General features: G+C 37.9%; 1 protein-coding gene across 10 annotated transcripts in view; it reads right to left on the reverse strand.

Annotated features, from left to right (window-relative positions):
- Positions 1–20,104, reverse strand: part of UBR5 (ubiquitin protein ligase E3 component n-recognin 5) — a 143,829-nt gene that overhangs the window by 65,818 nt on the left and 57,907 nt on the right. For 6 of the 10 annotated variants that reach the window (XM_090040458.1, XM_090040457.1, XM_090040460.1 and 3 more), the window contains 8 exons: positions 18,928–19,077; positions 16,742–16,953; positions 8,370–8,486; positions 8,174–8,284; positions 7,274–7,428; positions 6,004–6,121; positions 5,042–5,226; positions 520–629 (listed from right to left, as the gene is read on the reverse strand). In XM_090040458.1, coding sequence (XP_089896584.1) covers positions 520–629; positions 5,042–5,226; positions 6,004–6,121; positions 7,274–7,428; positions 8,174–8,284; positions 8,370–8,486; positions 16,742–16,953; positions 18,928–19,077 — 1,158 coding nt within the window. The remainder of the gene's footprint in view (positions 1–519; positions 630–5,041; positions 5,227–6,003; positions 6,122–7,273; positions 7,429–8,173; positions 8,285–8,369; positions 8,487–16,741; positions 16,954–18,927; positions 19,078–20,104) is intronic. The other 4 variants (XM_090040461.1, XM_090040455.1, XM_090040463.1 and 1 more) reach the window with 3 other exon arrangements.

Consider the following 20,104-nt stretch of genomic DNA (forward strand, 5'->3'; position numbering starts at 1 on the left):
ACTTTCTCAATGCTGTCCACATCCCTCCTGAAGTGCGGTGCCCAGAACTGGACGCAGTACTCCAGCTGCAGCCTGACCAGTGCCGCATAGAGGGGGAGGGATGACCTCCTTAGACCTGCTCATGACGCATCTTGTTCTATCAACCTAAAACATCCACTGGGGCTACAATTTACTGCGATACCCAGAACCAAGCTTCCATTTAACACTGGAAATGCTCAGCTCTTGCCATTAGCAGATTAAAGATTATTGTAATTTGTTAAGAAAACTGCACAGCTCATATGGAAGAGGTAGAATTCATTTAATCTCGTCAGAAAGTTATAATTTTCCAAGACTTCTGTAATTATTACTCATAAGAGACATCCATCTACTTCCACCATTTATTGTTTTTAATGGACTTGTGAAGAACACTTTCAATACTAGAAAGATATAACACTTCCACATATTGGATACACATCTTATGTAGCTGCAGTATCTAACATTCAATTATTTTTAAACAACTGTGTAGTCTCTGTAACTTACTATATGGCATTGATGCACTGCTTGCAATTGAGGATGCATCACTACAAGTAGACGCTGGGGACGGTGGTGGGCCCATTTCAGTTTTCACTGGCTCCTGTTTGCTTTCCGGCCTAAGATTTAAAAATGCAATTATGTTTATGAAAAAGAAACAGTAAAATGTAACACCTATTGGTTTAGCTAAACAGCATCCTTGGACTTGCTTTACCAAATTAGAAGTGGCACATCTTATTTTGTAATTTATGCCACAACTGAAAAAAACAATTATTCTGCAAACACTTTAGAGAAAGGATTCCTAGAGTAGAACAGCAGAAGTCTTAACCATTACAACACTATGCTTTTATTTTTCAACCCATCCCATAACCGTAACTACCAGATAACTCATGCAGTGATTCTCAGCCAGATAACTCATGAAGTGATTCTCAGCCAAGGTAACCATGAGATCCCTTTTTAAGGGTGCTGTGGAACATTGGAACTGTTACAGGTGCAAACACATACACAATTCATGATATAAAGTCTGATATTTCAAAGAAGAATAATTGCTACATTATTTTTCTGGTGTCAAAAATAAAAAAAAATCATAAAAACCAAGACCTGGCATTTTCAGATGAGTTCCTCGACTCTAATGAGGTTGAGAACCACTGCTCTAATATCCAAATAATACTATGTTTTCTACTTAAGATCTGGTTGAGCAACTTCTCAGTGAAGAGCATGAATATCACATTTCAGAATTTTTAACACATCCCCAAATATGCATTTATGAGGCTGGTGGTGCAATTCATTTTACAAAAGGATCTGCAACTCAGATAACAGACAATGGCTGCAACCCTCTCTATGGAAAAGCTATGTAACAGATCTTTCAAATGAATCAGTTCCATAAATGGAGAAATTCCCAGCTTATTAAGATTTTTTTTTAAAAAGTCTTCCAAGCATAGTTTTACTATCACTACAAAATGATGGAGTAGGCATAGCAGTTTCAACCAGTTAATTCTACTGCTTAAACTTTCATAGTTCTGGACTTCTATGGCATACTCGCAATACAGGATTTAAAAGTAAATTTAATTCAGATTGAATAAACATTGAAGATTTCACCACCCCCTCACATACTCAGGCAACATTTGGCCATTTTAATTTTTCCTCTCTTTATTTTAGTCTGAATATAAAATTTTAGCAACAAGATGCTTATTGTAATTGGAATCGCCTGTTTTGTACTGTTTTCCTACTCCCTCTATCTGTTGTGTAATAATGTAAAATTATTAACAAGATGCAAGAGTAGCTACTATGCATGCTTTAGTAAAAAAATACTTATTACTAATCTTTGATCTGGCATACAGAGAACTGCATTTACTGCACCATCCACATAATAAATCTAACTGCATGATATTCAGCCAACAGTGAAATAGAAACTGTAGCTATACATATGGTGACATGTACGAGATTTTTCAGGGTTTATAAATTGATGTATTTAACACACTCAGGTCAGCAATACAGCCTCTCAAAACAGGGTTATAAATGGGCATTTCTCTCTCAAATTGTGTTATAACTTTGCTATAGAATAGCCAATGTTACAGAAACCTACTATACATCAATCTGTTAAATGTATAAGCAGATATGCTGCAATTTCAGTCCACCCCAATGTCATTCTTATATGAGAAATTAAATTAACTATATTCTTAAATATATTGACAATTTTCCCATGCTGAATCCTACCTGCTGGGCTGTTGAGGTAGCTCCTGCCCAGAGCTGGTCCAGCCTGGCTGCAGCCCCACACCCTGTTGTGGGTGCAGAAATTTGGGTGGGGCACATGCCTCCTCTCCCCCCCCAGCCCCAACCAGGATGCAACACCTGTGCCTACACCCCCACACCAGGGACCTGAAGGCAGGGGGGCAGCCAGGCAGGAGTGAGGGGCACCTGCAGAGCTGGGGGCGCTGTGACAGGGCACCGATATATCAAGGAAAGAGAGCCACAGCTGCACCCACATCCTGGGTCAGTGAAAGAGACAGGGGAAGCTCTGATTTTTCACAATAATAAAAACAGAATCAAATGCCAAAATATGCAGGCATTTACAATTTATTTCATTATAATGATTGAGAGACTGGTAGGCTTCCAAATTGTTTTAAAAAACTTATCAATAAAACACTGTGTTCAGTTAATATATGTATATGCAGTGGTACTTCACTTTAAAAATTGCAGAAAAACATAGATGAGGGGGAAGGGAGGTTCATCAGAGAATTTAGGATTTTTTAAAATAGAGAAAACCAGGATCCATGGTTATCACTAAATCTGACCATCATGAAGAAAGAGATTAATGTGTCATATGAAAAGTACATACTTTAAGAAGAAAAACAGTGCTGCAAATTCACTGCCCTTTTTAAAAATTTACTTTAGGAAGTTGTTTAGCCAAACCGGAAGCTTGGCTTATTAACAGAACTTAACTCAATTACCTATTAGATGCCAACTTTCCTCAAAAAATCCCAGCAGGAACCAAGAGGAAATCAATTTCTCATAATTTAGCACATACAAAATTTTACTGTAAAATGCACTGAGGCTGTGCCACAGCACAGCTTCATAGGTATGCATAGTCTAAAAAAATCGTATGGTACCAGAAGCAAATACCATGTCACTAAAAACATCTGACAAAGTGAACAAGGAAGAGGAAGTGTGACAACTGTCTAATGACCAATATAAGTGGGTTACCGTTTCCTCTCCAGGAATTGAGACAAATTTTATCTAAAAATGGGCACAGACTATAAGCGGTACTCTTTGCTATATCATTAAGGATGTCTACCTAATCATAGTCCACAACCAACTTTGATAGGGCTTGTCTAGAGGAAAGCTCAACTACAACTGCATGGATGTTAACACCTATTCCTTTTGCATAGGTCAGTGGGATAGTTCACACAGTGTACCAGAGAAGACTGGAATCTCCAAATCTGCCCTATGAAAGCCTGTTTACAATATTTTCAGGGTTTTTTCAATAGTCAATTTTAATACTAAAGTTTTTAGCCCATCTGCCTGACTAATCTAAATCTCTACAGTTGGTAGCTCCTCCTTTAAATTTGGTTACCTGGAGAGCCTTTGAGTCTTATCCATTTTATGTACCATCAATTTAATTCAATAACTCAATGTCACCCATTTATTACCTCTAAAATAATCCATTTTACCTACTACTTATTTGCCAGGTAATTTCCACCAGGGGCTAGGGACAGACATTCAAAAAGCCAGAGCCTGAATTGATTCAATCTTTGCAGGTTACTTTCACCTGCCTAGGTTAAACCAATTTGCAAGTACACAAACATTCCCTCTGGACTGAAGTACAGGCACATGCCCGCAGTGACTCAAACTAGAAGCTGGGGGGGGGTAGAGCAGCCCTCCCTTCCCTTCTACAGTGCTGGCTGAGCTGGGCGGGGGAAGGGGGGGCCCGGCCAGGCCCTGGCAGGACACACTGATTCAGGAGAGGTTTAAATCCTCACCCCTCCTCCAGTCCCAGACTTTTCCCCACTTGCTGCCAGAACCCAGCTCTCAGCTTGCACTCTGAGGCAAAGGGGGTGTGCACTGCATATATCTCTTGAGGATACTGAGCTTTTCAATCTCCCTCTCCCTGTTTCTTTATACTGTCAGCAGCAAATCTGACAGGCAAAAGCCAGCAGAGAACCAGTAACACAGCGTTTAGCAGCCCATCAAGAAAACAAAAGCCCCTCTCATTAGTTCAAGCTCTTCTTAAACAGCTTTTTCCAAGGAAGGAACAGAGGGACACTGTCAGCTGACCTGTTGATTACCTTCAAAAAGGCAGAAGCAGACACTATAGTGTTTGCCTTTGTCTGGTCACAGTGAAACTGGAGACACATATACCTCTGAACAGCTAACACAGCACATACCTAGGGTCTGTTCTGTGGGAGATGGGAGGGGAGGATCCCTGCTTGAGCAGCAAGTGGCGAGGGGAGGTAGGGCAGGGGAAGGGTCAGGCAGATGCTGCTGTGCCTGCAGTCTCTGCCAGAGCTCTAGCTAGGGAGCAGAGGGCGGGGCCAGCCCTGCACTGGAGCAGACAGCACAGTCCAGGGGTACAAAGCATCTGGGATGCTGGGGGACTCTGGTTTAACTCAAACCAGGAAGGGGTCTGGGACAGACACTGTATAAACTGGTTTGACCCAAATCACTCAAGTCTGATACTACATTCAACCAAGTTTATCTTCAACCAGTTTCAGACATTCTGAAACTGGTTTATGCACACTGAACTTCTGTTACAAGTGTAAACCAGTTTCTAACTACTTAAACCAGTTTGTGTGTAGTGTCTGTCCTTAGCCAGGATGTCAGCAAAGAACTCATATAGCACCATGCTGCAGCAGCTGGGGAGACTTTAATTTCTTTAGAGTTTAACTCCTACTTCATGAGAACCTCAACACAAACTTTCATGAGTGACACTCCTATGAGTTAACTGATACTTTTTAGCTCGCATCACTCTACACTTTTCCAAACTATTAAATTCATCCTCTTAGGCATATAAAAATCCTTTTAGTTCACTTACTTTGTCTCAGTAGTTTTACTAGCTTTTTCCATGTTTTTCAAGCTCTCTGGTGATCGAAGTTGGAACCGACAACTGTCATTCATATTCCATACGGATTCCATTAATACACCTACTTTAGGAATTCCAGCACTAATTGAAAAAGCAACTGCTCCAGCATGATAAAGAGGATTGTTTCTTAAGCACACCTACAGGCAAAAATTAGTTATTTCTATGTAAGATCAAATAAAGCATTAAGTGAGGAAAAAAACATACATCAACCTGAAAATGTGCCTCCTCTTTAGCAAGTAGAAAAGGAAACTTGAGGGAAATGAGCACAGCATGCTATATCAAGTATTTTTACTGAAAGAAAGAGGCAGCTACCAGTGGCAAAGTGGCTACAGTACAGTATTGATAATACAATAATGTAAAGAGGCAGTCACAAAAATGAATGCTAAAAGAAAATATTCCTAACAAAAAGTACAACTGTAACTTTTAGTCACTAAGGACTAGGAAGCTGTCTGTTTTGTTATTCTACCTAACACCAATAAGTCACATAAAACATCCAAGTCCTTATGCTACTCTTAGACCCAAGCCAGCAAATGCTTACTCTTATACAATACAGAAAACATAGCATCTGCAGGATTAAGGCTAACTGACTTTTAAACTAATGTACTCTGAGAATATAGTTTCACAGTCCACAATACACTGCATGCTAATTTTTCAAAGTCACCCCACTTCCCCCACAAAGTAGATTCAGATAATCCTGCGGATTCAGATATATTCTGGTAGAGCTTATTTGTTTATATTTACACAAATTATAAGCTTATACAAATAAGCTATAGAAGTTGTATCCATCTACAAGGCAATACCACTTACATGAATAAATGAGGTCATGGCATAAAAATCAAGTCTTTTTTGGAGCCACCCGTGTTCCCCACCCCCATAATACTCCAATTAGTTCACAATATAAGGGTTGCACTTACCTGGGTACCAACAGTGATATTAGGCATTGATGAAATACCAGCACTAGACTTCGGTTTTTTATTTTTTGCTCTGGCCTTTTCCAGCATCTTCTTCCTTTGGCTAAAAGGAACTACTCCCCTAGAGGAAAATAATTGATGGGTTTTTTGTTTGTTTGTTTTTAAAAGAACTATAAAAGAGGTAGCATATGCTCATGAGCTTAAAAAACCCCCCACAAAACTTTTCACAACTAGAACTGCCATAATGATTAAAAATGCAACTCTTCCTCAGGAACCTGCAGCAGTGTACAAGTGATGACTTGCTGTTCCCTACTCCTCAATATTGACTGATAGTACTGAGAACACATCCTTATATTTGAGGAAATGTGGGCTATATAGGAAGCAGAAAACAACAGGGAACCAAGACTCAAATTCAATTCACAGTTCTGCTAAACACGCTGAGAAAAAGACTAGTACTTGCTGTTTTGCAAAGCTAGCAACGTTAACTTCAGCTAGCTTGAACCATTCAGCCATGATATAGCAATGGGGCAATTTCAAGACATCTATCTGATCATAATGACATTTTGTACCAAGGTCCACAAAAGAATCAACAGAAACCATTTAAAATGGTTTTAAACACTACATTCTTACCACCCTAGCAAAAAGCAAGGCAAATTGAACTGCCGTTCAAGAGACTGAGTAATAACGACCATATTTTAGAACTTAAGTATCATGTAATTTATGCATGCGGTTCTGAACACTCTGCTCAATGCCAAGATCAGCTTTGACTACAAGGACAGTGTACCCATGATAAATTGTCTATCAGCAAATATTCTCCTAGGGCATCAGGTCCTGGAAATATTGGAGGCTATCTATACTGTGGAACAGCCCAAATTTTCAGACTTTAAGGCCTTGTCTTTATGAGAGGGAGAGGGGGACAGGAAGGGAGAGAGAGTGTGTGTGTATACACATGCTCTCCTCTCATAAGCATGGCCCAAGGAACCATGGTCCACAACTCCTATGATAGTGCTCGAGTAGGGAGAAGGACAGAAGTGTTTTTAACAAAGTTGTTAGTAACACAAGCTTAAATCTTTAATCACTTTGTAGGCTTTTCTACGGCACTCAATGCAGTATTTGAATACTAATTAAACCTCAACCTATTCTAGTTTACAAAACAGAAAAACAAGGCACATTATGTTAAAATGAAGGACATTGTAAGAAAGCCAGCCCTCTGGAATTAAGTTAACGCACTTGGAATAAATTCAGAATGTATCCAGCACCCTATATCACTTACCACCAGTACAAATTGTTTTCTAGTTGTGCACATGTATAAAGAGCACAACAGTGTAACGAAACTATCCGTTCTCCTTGTAGCTCAGAGTAAGTCTGGGCAGTGTGTTCTAATTTAGAAGCTACTGAGCTTAAAGTTTCATCCACCCAGGTAGCAACCTAAGAGAGGGGAGATTGAAAAAGCAGCAATGCATTACTTCCTGAATATAAACATACAACCTGCACTTTGAGAATGACAAAACCAGTAAAATCAGTTTGGGACCATATCACCTCATCTCATCTGTATTAAAATTTTCAGAAATAAAACTAAGCTTTGATCTATTCAAACAATTGTCTCTAAATTTCTGGCCAGGACTAGAACTATAAAAGTTTGAAAGTACTGTTTGAGCATTTTAACAGATCTGAATATTTATCCACATTCACCCACTGTTATTCAAACAAACTTCTTTTGGCTAACCAATCTTATCACAGAAGGGTTCCAAAACCCACACTATTATTACAGTAGCTCCAAATGGTATGTGAATGGTGGACTTCTTTCTAGTCTTCAACTATGGTAGTTTTTAGACTACTTTCAGATTCCAAAAGGAGAAGTTTAGCAGTTTCACAAAATGTAATGAGTGGGACAATCTCCCACTGGTTAATAAAAGTCCTTAGTGTGGCATTACTCTTTTTTTTTTTTTTAAACTTGCTTGTAGACTTGAAAATTGATTTGTATGTTTTATGTTTATAGAAAAAAGTAAAATCAATAAACAAAGACTATTATTCAATCTTTATCTTTATAATGAAATCTATTCCTGTAGCTTATCTACAGCTGCAGACTATAACTGCTATTCAGAGCAAAATTAAAGTGAAACACCCAAAAGGTTGATTCATAAATGTGAATAGTAATGGAAAAATCTCATACCTTATTATTTTCTGTTGCTACAGTTGCTCTGATACTATTTGCAGACAGGAGGACTATCTTTTCATTCGTTAATCCCAAAAACATTGCTCGCGGATGATGTAGTGAAGGATTCTTTGAATATATAAAAAGGCATTAGTATTTTATAGTTTCATATAAAAAGAATTATTTTAAAGACAGATTTAAAGATGTACAATACCTGTGCATTTCTGTAAGGTTCTGATTCACTCCACTTCCACTGATAAAGTTCTCCTTTGTTGCTAACTGCCACAAGCTCAGAATACAGAGCTCCAATAGATATAAACTTTGTTCCATCCTACAAATGCAAGAAATGAACATTTAAAACAACAATATTATACAATAAATCCTTAAGTAACAAAACATTTTTAACAGTGTACAAGTGTCAAGCAGGCAAAAATTAACTCACAGATAATAGTTACTGAAAGTGTGCATCAGTTCACCAGCCCTGCATCTCAGTGTCATTGAATTTTAATTCAGTAATGATAGTTATCTAATGGATCAAGTGCCTGTAGGTGCTCATTACTTCAAAAGCAAGTCCTGTTTTACTTCAGAAAGTTGTTTTCTGAAGTTGCATAACAGCACTGTCTTTTACTGACACCCAAATAAGAAAATATTTCAACTGAGCAGCTACAAAAAATTGAAGGTAACAATGCTCATTTTGTTTTTTAAAACAAAAAGAGGACTACAAAAAGAAGGTATTTAAAATATTAAAAACCTAAACTCTGCCTGGAAAGCACACTCAATTTGGAAAAATCCATCTTCTATAAAACTTCTGTACAAAAGATAAATAGTTATGGTAAGTTTTAGGAAATTACCATTAACAATAGCTAAAAAGGGGAGGTAACAATGAAATAATCTCATTTACATTGTGCATTTTTGTGCATCATACTGTTGTCAACTATCTATAAATTTATGGAGAGCTAGTAAAAATTCAGGCTAAAAATGCCTAGCCATAGAGTCTGTAAATAAATTTGAGTCATCTCTAAAAGCAGTCAAGCTCTGGCTGCTTGTGAAGGTTCTCAGAAAGAAGCTGGAAAGTCAGAGCTTCAATGAAGCACAGAGAGCACAGCAGAGGCACGTGGTGCTCCAGAAGTGCAGCACCCTAGCTGGAAGCTTTCCATCAGGACTTTGTAGACCAGGGATGGGCAAAATTACCCACCCCTGTTGTAGATCCTTCCCCACCTCTGGTTGGGTTGGCTTCCTTAGAGTCTGTGCTAGACAGGGGGAGCAGAGCCAAAGGCAATAGGGTTGGGGACAGAGGGAAGCATGGTGCAAAATACAGTTGGTGGCATCAGAGCAGTGAGCGAGGAACTCCTGGGGTGGGGGCAGTATGGTGCAAAACCACTGCTGCAGTCAAGCAGATGTGTCAATCCAATAACTTTTTTTTTTATGCTACAAACTGAAAACTTTTTTTTGTTTTTAAATAAACTATTCTAGTGTTGTACTCCTAAATTTGAACCCCACCCTTCTAAGTGGGGCCTAGCAGCAGGGTTGCCTTTACTTTAGGCAAAACATTAGTGAAAACATGTCAGTAAAAAAAAGTTTGGCTGTCAGTAAAAGTCTGCAGATTGTCAGTAAGAGAAAGTCTTGGGTTAGAAAATTGCATTGTTTTGGTAATGGGGGGCATCTTTATTCAGGAGAAGCACTGATATGAAATTCTTTTAGAAATTTTAAGTTAAAAGTTCCATTTTTAAGCTAGAACTCTTCACACTTTTTTTAAAATAGTGCATTTAAATTCCAAAGTACATAAAAAGAAAACAATTCAGCAATTAAAAAAAAGTTTCAGGCCTCAACCCTACAAGCACTGACAGTCTACTAGTCTTAGAAAGGAAATTTCTGCAGCAGATCTCCCTGTGAAGGTCTAAGTACAGGATCCAAGCTTTCATTCCTTAGATTTCATGCAGCGTGCAGTAGATTTTTTTTTTTTTTTTTGTTAGATAGTCCTCTGCCTTCACAGGACTGGATATTTTTTCAACTTTAAAACAGACTAATTTTCTTAAAACTAAAATTTTACAAAGGAAGCTATAGATCAAGATAGGGTCATTTTGGAGGTGAGAGGTGTTTGAGGAAGAGGGGGAGAGGAGTTCATTTTTATGTTTGTTTTGAAGGCAAAAAAATAAGTAAGTTTCTAATAAACAAAAGCATTCAACCAGGGAATCGATTTTCAGAATAGCTCCTGTTAAGAGGTGACTTAATGTTTTGGAAGCATCAAGCCTAACATCTCCATATGAAAGAAATTTGCAAATTGAAAGGGTCAAACCTCTCTCTCAAAACAATAGTTGTTTAATGAAAAATAGCTAATCAAAACAATAATAAAGATAAGTAGGTCAGACATTATGTCTTAAAAATTATTTCCCTTTATAACAGTTATAAATAGCTATATAATACATAAAATAGTAAAAGTTAAGTATTATAGACTGGCCCTATATTATACACTCTAATCCCTGATTTCAATTAAATGGAAAATCAGTACAGTATTTTAACTCATTTAAAGGTGTAGAGACAGTCAATGTACATTCAATGAGGGATTTATGTACACTTGTATCCTGGTCACAGAAGCCATTATATAGTACAGGGTAGAATAAGAAGCTTATACTACATAACAAATATTGTATGTACCAATACCTGCATTTGTTTTTTTTCATTAAATTTCCCACATGCGAAACAAAAATTTAAAGAACTAGGTAATTCTCACATTACTGGTTCTCTCAATGCCAACCGCAATAATTTTTTAGACCTTTTAAAACAGGGGTTTAAATATCCATTCCAAGATGATTTTATATTAATATCAACATAGTCTGTTGATTTAAGATTAGTTTCCTCCAACTGTACATAAGCTTCATGTTTGTGATTCTGCTGAATGCAACTTTTTTAATAGAGCTGAGAGAAATATTTGCTAGAACATGCATCTGAAGTGGAAGCAGTGGACAGTTTTATTTAGTTTTTAACTGGTTCAAAGGTTTATTTACACAAATGAATAAAAAACATGGCCCTGTTTTTGTATTAAAATAGTACTTGCAGGCCCTACGAGGAGAGGCTACGCGACCTGAACCTGTTCAGCCTCCACAAGAGAAGGCTGAGGGGGGATCTTGTGGCCTGTTACAAACTAGTCAGAGGGGACCAGCAGGCACTGGGGGAGTCCCTGTTCCCCCGAGCACTGCCAGAAGTGACCAGGAATAACAGTCACAAGGTGGCAGAGGGTAGGTTTAGGTTAGATATCAGGAGGCGCTACTTCACAGTCAGGGCGGCTAGGATCTGGAACCAACCTCCAAGAGAAGTGGTGCTGGCTCCTACCCTGGGGGTCTTTAAGAGGAGGCTAGACAAACACCTTGCTGGGGTCGTTTGACCCCAGTACTCTTTCTTGCCATGGCAGGGGGTCGGACTTGATGATCTGCTCAGGTCCCTTCCGACCCTAGAAACTATGAAACTATGTATAGAGAAAGCAGTTCATTCCAGGAAGGATTTCAATGTTCTGTAATTTTTTCCCCCCAATTTAGTAAACAACAACAACAATTTTTCTTCTGTGAATGTCTGTCATTCTGAGGCAGTCTGTGGGCCTGGCATCCCTGGGCATGGAAAGCCCCAGCTACTACAGAGACCGAGATGGATGCTTCCAGGGTCTGCATGAGCCTAGCTAATGTGCTGCACAGCACCCGGGAGCCTGGCAACTTGACCACCTAAGGAACCAGGGTACCGTGGGCTTTCAGGTTTCCCAGCAGGAGAGCTAATAAGTTGGGCAGACTGCTAATCGAAGTGACTGCCAAGTTAGCATTAAATCAGACAGATTGGGCAGTTGAACTGCCTCCAAAAAATGGTTCAATTTCATGCAACACCCCTCCTCCCCTCCCCCAAAAGGGACAGGTGTTTTCTGGGTTTTTCCACTCCCATGGCTAAACAGGAATTATGCCTAACCTGTATTTTCCTTTCACCACCCTGGCTCCCTCCCAAACCTTACTTCAGCATGCTTCCATGTCTTAGTCTTTCACACTCAGCTTTCTGAGACAGGAACCGTCATACAGCTACTCCTCACTTAACATCATAGTTATGTTCTTGAAAAAAGTGACTTTAAGCAAAACAACGTTAAATTAATCCAATTACGTCACAGTAGTTACCTACTAGCAGGCAGTGGCCAAACAACGATAACCAAACACTGCGCGACTTTAAATGAGCGTGTTCTCTAATAGATCATTAACATTATAATGAAACAACGTTAACCGGGGTGACATTAAGTGAAGAGTACTTGTACTATGTTTGTAACCTGCATAGCAAATGAGACCCCAAATCTGCTTGTGGCCTGCAGGCATCACTATAATTCAAATATACTACAAAAAAATTACAGTACTGTTGTATTGTTTGACAAATATCTAAAGGACCAGCGCCGTAGCCAAGCTTGCATCTTGGTGCCTCAGGTCATATGCAGAGCACCCCCCCATATGCTGCTATGTAATACTACTTCCATGTGCTTTTGAACGTTCTGTGCAAGGGCACCCTGTGTCAATGCACTGCTGATAACACCCCTTGCTACACTACTGTAAAAGACCCTCATGGAGATTTTCAAGGCAGAGCAGACCATTTTGCCATTCATTTTTTACTGGAAGACATGGCCAGACCCCCTCTACTACTTTTAGGAATCAGAATCCCATTTTTAAGTTGTATAAAATGGAGGCAGAGTTTAGGATCAACATTAACTTCTTAACGCCTGGTTTCTCATCCCTGTATTAAAGCCTTTTTGGTATCCGGTACAGTTTATGTACTCATTACAGACATATGCTCTATACTATTATAATGAACTGTTTGGAGGCCTTTTAAAATTAAGAAATGTATTATTCATACAAGGCAACTTAAAATTTAATATTTTCAGAATTTCAATATTTGTTATTTTAAGTATAAAATTTTCCCTCTAAATGTTTGGGTTTTTTTAAAATGACTGCACATAATGCAAGTATACAAGTCTAAAGAATGCTTAAGACAATTATTCAATAATTCTGAAACTAAGCTGAAGCCTGTGGTTTATGAACAACAACAATTACCTACTCTTTCACTATTTAAGTCATATTGACTTTAACCTGAGCAAGATGAAGATTTAAAAATCAATGTGCTAAATCTTATTGCAATACACCGTTATGATGCTGCATGCTAAATGAATTCTGATACTGGTTGGTGTAGTAATTAGCTTGTAAGTAAATACCTTAGCTAGTTTAGTGTGTAATCTTTCAATTATTAATCTTATAAACTAGTGCAATTAGGCTTCACCATTTTATATGGTGGACAGTTACCTTGGATATGCTGTTAAGACCATGTTTTCTTACAGTCTGAATTCCACAGAGGTCCTAGGTGCAGTTTTGCTACCAATACAGCTATCTAATGGCAATTTTAATTTCAGAGTTCTTGATTTCTTTTTATTTTCCAATAGACTGAAAACATTTAAGAATTAAAGTTAACTACAAAAGCTTCATTGAACATTTGCTGTTCGTTAGTGGAAAGCTGTAAAGTAAAAAACACTAGTTTTGGGCTCCACAATTCAAAAAGGATGTGGAGAAGCTTGAGAGAATCCAGAGAAGAGCCACATGCATGATCAGAGGTCAGGAAAGCAGACCTTACAATGACAGGCTGAGAGCTATGGGGCTCTTTAACCTGGAAAAGCGCAGGCTCAGGGGTGATCTGATGGCCACCTGTAAGTTTACCGGGGTGACCACCGGTATCTGGGGGAGCGTTTGTTTACCAGAGCGCCCCAAGGGATGGATGAGGTCGAACAGTTATAAACTACTACAAGACCATTTCAGGCTGGACATAAGGAAGAATTTCTTTACTGTCCGACCCCCCAAGGTCTGGAACAGCCTGCCACCAGAGGTGGTTCAAGCACCTACATTGAACACCTTCAAGAGTAAATTGGATGCCTATCTTACTGGGATCCTATGACCCCAGCTGACTTCCTGCCCTTTGGGCGGGGCGCTGGACTCGATGATCCTCTGGGGTCCCTTCCAGCCCTAATGTCTATGAAATCTAGCTGCATCTAGGCTGTTTACAATGAAAAGCAACAGCTGAAGGACTAACCCATTTCCAACCCACAACAAGATGAGGAAGAGGAAGGAAAGAAAAAACACAAATAAGTCATTGTGAACATGGTTTATAAGATGCATTCACCATTTTTAGCTTTTATCACAAATAGTTTAATATATTTGACTTTCAAATTTTGTAAAACAATACATTGCCTCCTTTTATTGGATGGTTAACTAATGGAATAATATCAAATATCCATTTAACAAGCCATTCTGAACAAAGACAATGGTACAAACTGTGAAAAAAAAAAGAATGTCTATTGTCTTAAGAGATCTAGGTATACAAGAATCAACTACACTCTGGGAGAAGTTGGTATATTTTTATGCTCTCTATTCATTAATGGATTTTCCTTTGGTTACCTACATTTTCAGCTGGAAAAAGTGCAATTTTCTTAAGCATATATGCTCAGATCTTAAAATGCATATGCTCAAGAATGGATTTATGCTTTTGAACATAGGAAATTAAGCTTCTTACCAACAGTTCAACATTCTCTTTTATTAAATATAAGGGATAGCAAAATACTGGAGACTGGAAGGGAACATTTGAACAGTTTTCCTGTCATCACTTGTCCATAGTGTAACAAGCTCACAAAGTAACAGAATACAGGAAAACTGTTTTGCTATGATATGGCTGCCATCAACACAGACTATACAGCAATAGCAACATTAGTGTAAGCCAATGCTGATAAATGCCAGCATCAAAAATGGCATATTTTCCAACATTCAAACTAAAACTGTAGTCCTAATCTGCCTTAGAAATCTCAGACAAGATTTCTCCCCTTTTTCACTTCAGTAGCATGAAGTAAACCTAACTCCTCAAAGCTAAATATTGAAAGCAGTCCACTTGATTTCTCCTGCAATGGAGACAATAATATGGATTGGAGAACAGTTTTGGGGCCCATGACAAATATTTGCTATTGATGTGCCCTGTGCCCATAACTGTATATAAATCTTTTGGGAACAAACAGGATAAGAATTCAAAGTAAGAAACTAGATGATTGATCTTACTCTCTGGAAAAAAAGAATCACTAACCACATAACTTAAAAGTAATGTACAGTCCCAGGTTCTACTGGACTCATCACTAAGTTATCAGGCAGACCTGCAAGAGATCACTTGTTTCTCTCAAACTGACAACCTAACCACTTTAAGCCATATGCTTATCATAGTCATTGTGGTTTACACCACAGATTATTGCTAGGACTGAAGATGGAAACAATATGAAAACATACTTGCTGATCTCATGAAAACATAGTTGCTGATCTCATCAGTAGGATGAATCAATGCAATAAGTCACTTATGTCCCATGCACCCTTCCACTGGCTCCAGCTATGCCAATGCTTTGTTTATAATTCAAGGCCTTTTTTTTTAGATTTTGAAGGTTATCAGTAGGTTGGGACACAGGTTCAGCAGCTAGATGCTCAAACAGAATACTCTTCGACTATACGGCTAACAAATCCCAAGGGAAAATAATGGAGAAGAGACAAAGTATTCTCAAATCAAGAAGGATTAGCTATAAAATGAACCAAGAGGCAAGAATCTAAATTCTGGCCACTCTGGAATATACCGAAAAATCTGTTTTGATAACGTTTCCTTGCTTTAACTGGAAGCTGAAATGTGTGTGTATATATGTTTAAATATTTCTGAGAGAGAGGTATCAGTCAAAAGAAGCCACCCTGAATCTAAGAAGAGCAGAACAGTTCATGAAGTCTATGTTAAATCTTTTGTGGTTTTCAACTAGAAATCTTGAAATATTATGGCAATGGACACTATAAAAACTAAGATGTCCCAGGAAGAGATTGTAGACTCAGCCAATCCACTGTATGAAATCAATATCAGAAAATAGTGCTCAAGGAAGAAATTGAATAAATTAATGGGGGTGGTGGCCATATCAGAAAGGGAACACTTTACTTCCACAGAAAGCATGGGTACATTGTAGCAGACAGCAGAAGGACAGTCTGGTAGTCCAAGTTCTGACTCCTATTAATCATGCTTTGCTCCATTAAAAACAGACCTTTTTGTCCAACTGAGCTTGGTAGCCTTCATTCTACTGCCAGGTCAGCAAGAGGACCAAGAGCACAGATTTTGCTGATTTAAGAGATCAGAGTTACTAGCTCAGATAACAGGTCAGGTCAAGATGCACTTATTTAGGAAAAAAACTATTACCTTCCTGACTCTCGAGTATCTATGCGACTCAGCTTCAGCAGCTGGAGGAAAATGGGGTCAGTGCTACAGGTAAGCAGCTAGAGAGACTAAACCTTATATTCCATGATGGGGGAAGGAAGGATGCCAGACGGACAAAGTAAGAACAAACAAACCTTCAATTACTGAGACAGGAACATTAGAAGTATAAACAGAACTAAATAAATGCATAAGAAAATATAACAAATTTACTTCAATAATTACACATACAAAATCCAGTATTCACCAGGAATTATATATATTTGCATATAATATACAAAGTGAATAAACAAGCCAAAAAATTCTCAGTACCTTGTCTGGCCACCACTGCAAGTCTTCTCCTAATGAGACAGGGCTTTGGACAGGAGTATTCTTCTTATCCAGGTTTGGCTCCCCTTCCTTACTTGTAGAGCCCCTTTCATTATCAAATGAGGCTCCATCAAGCCACCTTCGTTCACGCAAACGTAAAACGGACTCACGTTCACGCAACAGCTCAGAGTCTCTCTCTAAGGGAAGAAGGAGAACTGGTATGCAATTGGGTCACACCAGTGGGATAAAAGTAAGCCACTCTCTAGTAAAGACCCTTCAGGATGCAACTAACAGTAGGCAAATCTACTCATCATTAATTAAAATATTTATATACAAAAATTCCTGACATGCAACATTCAATATAAACCCTTTCAAGCATATGTACTTAACATTACCAAAACAATATAAAATATAAAAATTATGTACTAGAAATAAGTGAGGTAGTTTTGACCATCAAGTGTTATTATAAAGCATAAGGTTTCATTTTTCACCAACAGTAAAATGCCAAAAAATGTTTAACATGCTGATTTGAGGTTTTAAGGTACAATATGCACAGTTTTACTGCATGGTGGTTTATCAATATCTCAAAAAAAAAAAAAATCTATATTCGTAACGCCTGTTAGATACATTTAAGCAAGCCAAAAAGGAGTATTTATTAGAGAGTTTCACAACAAGTCTCCCAAAAACAACAACCTGAAAAGGTTAACAACAAAACAATCTTTAAAAAATCGTATTTTTTGTAAAAATTTGATAATCCAACCCCTTTTGTTTAAAACAATATTTTATAGGACTGGATTTAATAAATTAAAGTCTAATTGTTTTGAGTAGTTCAAATGAAAACTTTTCAAGAGTCAGACAAGTTTTAAAAAGGATCCTCGTAGGAAAATGTTCCTTACCAAAATGCTTCCCCTCCAATTGGCCTACAAACTGTCTAAAGCCAGTACTCTGCAGTTCGCTCATGCAGATAAATTTTTTAAATCAGGTAATCAAACTAACTTTCCAAGAGTCAACTATGCATGGAAAATAAGGATTATAAAATTCGTGGTAACGTCTTACATAGAATAACCTTAGGAAAGGAAAAAAAAAGGAGGGATTTAGAAGGAGTTTATGTCAGATGCCAAATATTTGTACATGCACATAATGAATTTAACCCATTAAGTACCTCATTTATGTTCACAAAATTCCGTTGGAATTACATGTATGAAATGATCACACTAATGTATCATCCCTTCAAATAAATTACTGCAAGGCTTTGGTCTTTTGTTATACTAGGCAAATGGGGATGAGTTTTTATAGAAGCCAAACATAACAGCTTGTCTTACAGGTCAAGTTCATATATCAGTGTACCTGCTAACATCAAACTGACCCTTGACTCAATTTATATCAGGCAATTATGTTCAACAGTTAACATACTAGAAAACAGACTTGTGAAAAGGGGCAGAGCTGTACTAAATGAGCACTTATGACAGAGGTTGGATTAACAGTTTGTAAATGTAGTGGGCATTTATTGAGTAGGATGATCTTCAAAAACCTACAAGGAAGTAGCTACCATACTCTATTAAGCATCTTAAAATGCAATATACTTTTCAAAACATTTACTGTCTACAAACAAATATTCCTAATCCAACTCTAAAAAGGCTTCCAAAAAAAAAGAAAAAAAAGAAAAGAAAGGAAAGGAAATGCACAGGTTAACTTCCATCTCCCTTGACTGCAGTTAAACTGTCTACTCTCACTGCACAAACTTTTTCTATGACAAAATGGACATGTAAGAAAATAAGAACACTATGTACATAATAGCCTAAACCAAAGAAACTAGCTTGAAGAATGCTGCATGTCATATGAAATAGGATTACAGAGCAGAATTAACGTTCCCAATTGGTTATAAGGTAACTAGCAGATACTTCTCCTACGTGATTTTTTAGAGACGTATTGTTTCATGCAAAATTTCTATAATACTTTGTATATCAATGAATAAAAGATATCAAATTTCAAAGATGTTACTATGGCTTTTACAGAACTTACCTGCTTGCATTCAGAAGTCATTAACTAATAATTTTGATAATCGTTAGACACAATGTATACAGTATTACTGGTGTGCATAAAAATTAAAGCCTAAACCCCCAGGGTGTACTATCTCTACCTTTTGCAAAGCAGACTACTTATTACAAAGAAAAAAGGTGCAAAATTACCTCGGGATGAGCCTAGCCTGGAAAGTGATGAACGCCGAAAGGATGGATAACCAAAGTAACTAATATCTTCTGAAAACATAGCATCAGCATCAATAATGACACTTGGGTGAGCAGAATGTATGTCAGCATCCAGAAGAGACATAAGATCCTCTATAAGAGGAGACAAGGGTCTTAAGTGAATAATCAGCTACTTAAAATCATCAGCTAGAAAGACCATCACCAAATAAATATCGAAACAGAAAATACCTAGCTATAAGAAGTTTCTGCTCTTCAGATTCACCAGTGCAAACTGATGTGCCTCCTATGCACTCACAGAAAGTCAAGCACATTGGACCAATATGTGGAGCAAATTTTCCCTACAGGAGCTGCTCTATCACTTGTCTAACCGGATTTCCCAGACATGTCTTACCCCAAAACAAAAGTTTTCCACGCCCAGAAAGTCAGACCTTGCTATACACTTGGAAAAAGCAAAGAACTAATAAAAATGTTAAAAACCCACAGAGCAGAACTGCCTGAATTGCCTATGATAAGCAGAGGACAGAACTGATGGCAAAAGCTGGCCCCTCCAAAGTTCCTACACATATTAGCATGTGGCTGCCCAGCACATGGAATCAAACAATTTTTCAGTCCACAAAATAGAAGCTATAACCCTCAGAGCGAGCTTTAATAGCTATCTGGCATAAGGATCACTTTCCATATTAAAATGGTTAAAGAGGTATCTGGAAGAATACTAACAATAAAAAAGTTTACTGAAATACTATAGGTATCTTAGCCACTACTCTAAAACACTTGCATCCAGCAGTATGACCTTACAGACATTTACATTTCCCTTATTAGCCCCTAGTATCATACTTTGTTCTCTCTAATAAGAGCTAGATAATATTCGCTCACTAACGAAGAAGCTGGCAAAGTTGATACAAAAGTTTTGTGATGAAATCTACCCCAAGTTCATACACCACATCCTATAATAGAAGTATTGCAATATATCAAACAACCTTATATAATGCACCTAGCTGCTTCGGTCACAACCCCTTCCTATAATCAAATGTATAGTCTCTAATCAAACAAAAAGAAAATCTAGACCTAAAAAGACTTAGAGAACTAATAATAATAAAAAAGCTCTGAACTTCTCCTTTCCCAACTTCTGGAATTAAGAGAAGGAAAACAAGAGAGATGC

This window comes from Crocodylus siamensis, chromosome 3 (assembly GCF_052110815.1).
Source record: "Crocodylus siamensis isolate JL-2025a chromosome 3, ASM5211081v1, whole genome shotgun sequence".
Taxonomy (NCBI): Eukaryota; Metazoa; Chordata; order Crocodylia; family Crocodylidae; genus Crocodylus; species Crocodylus siamensis.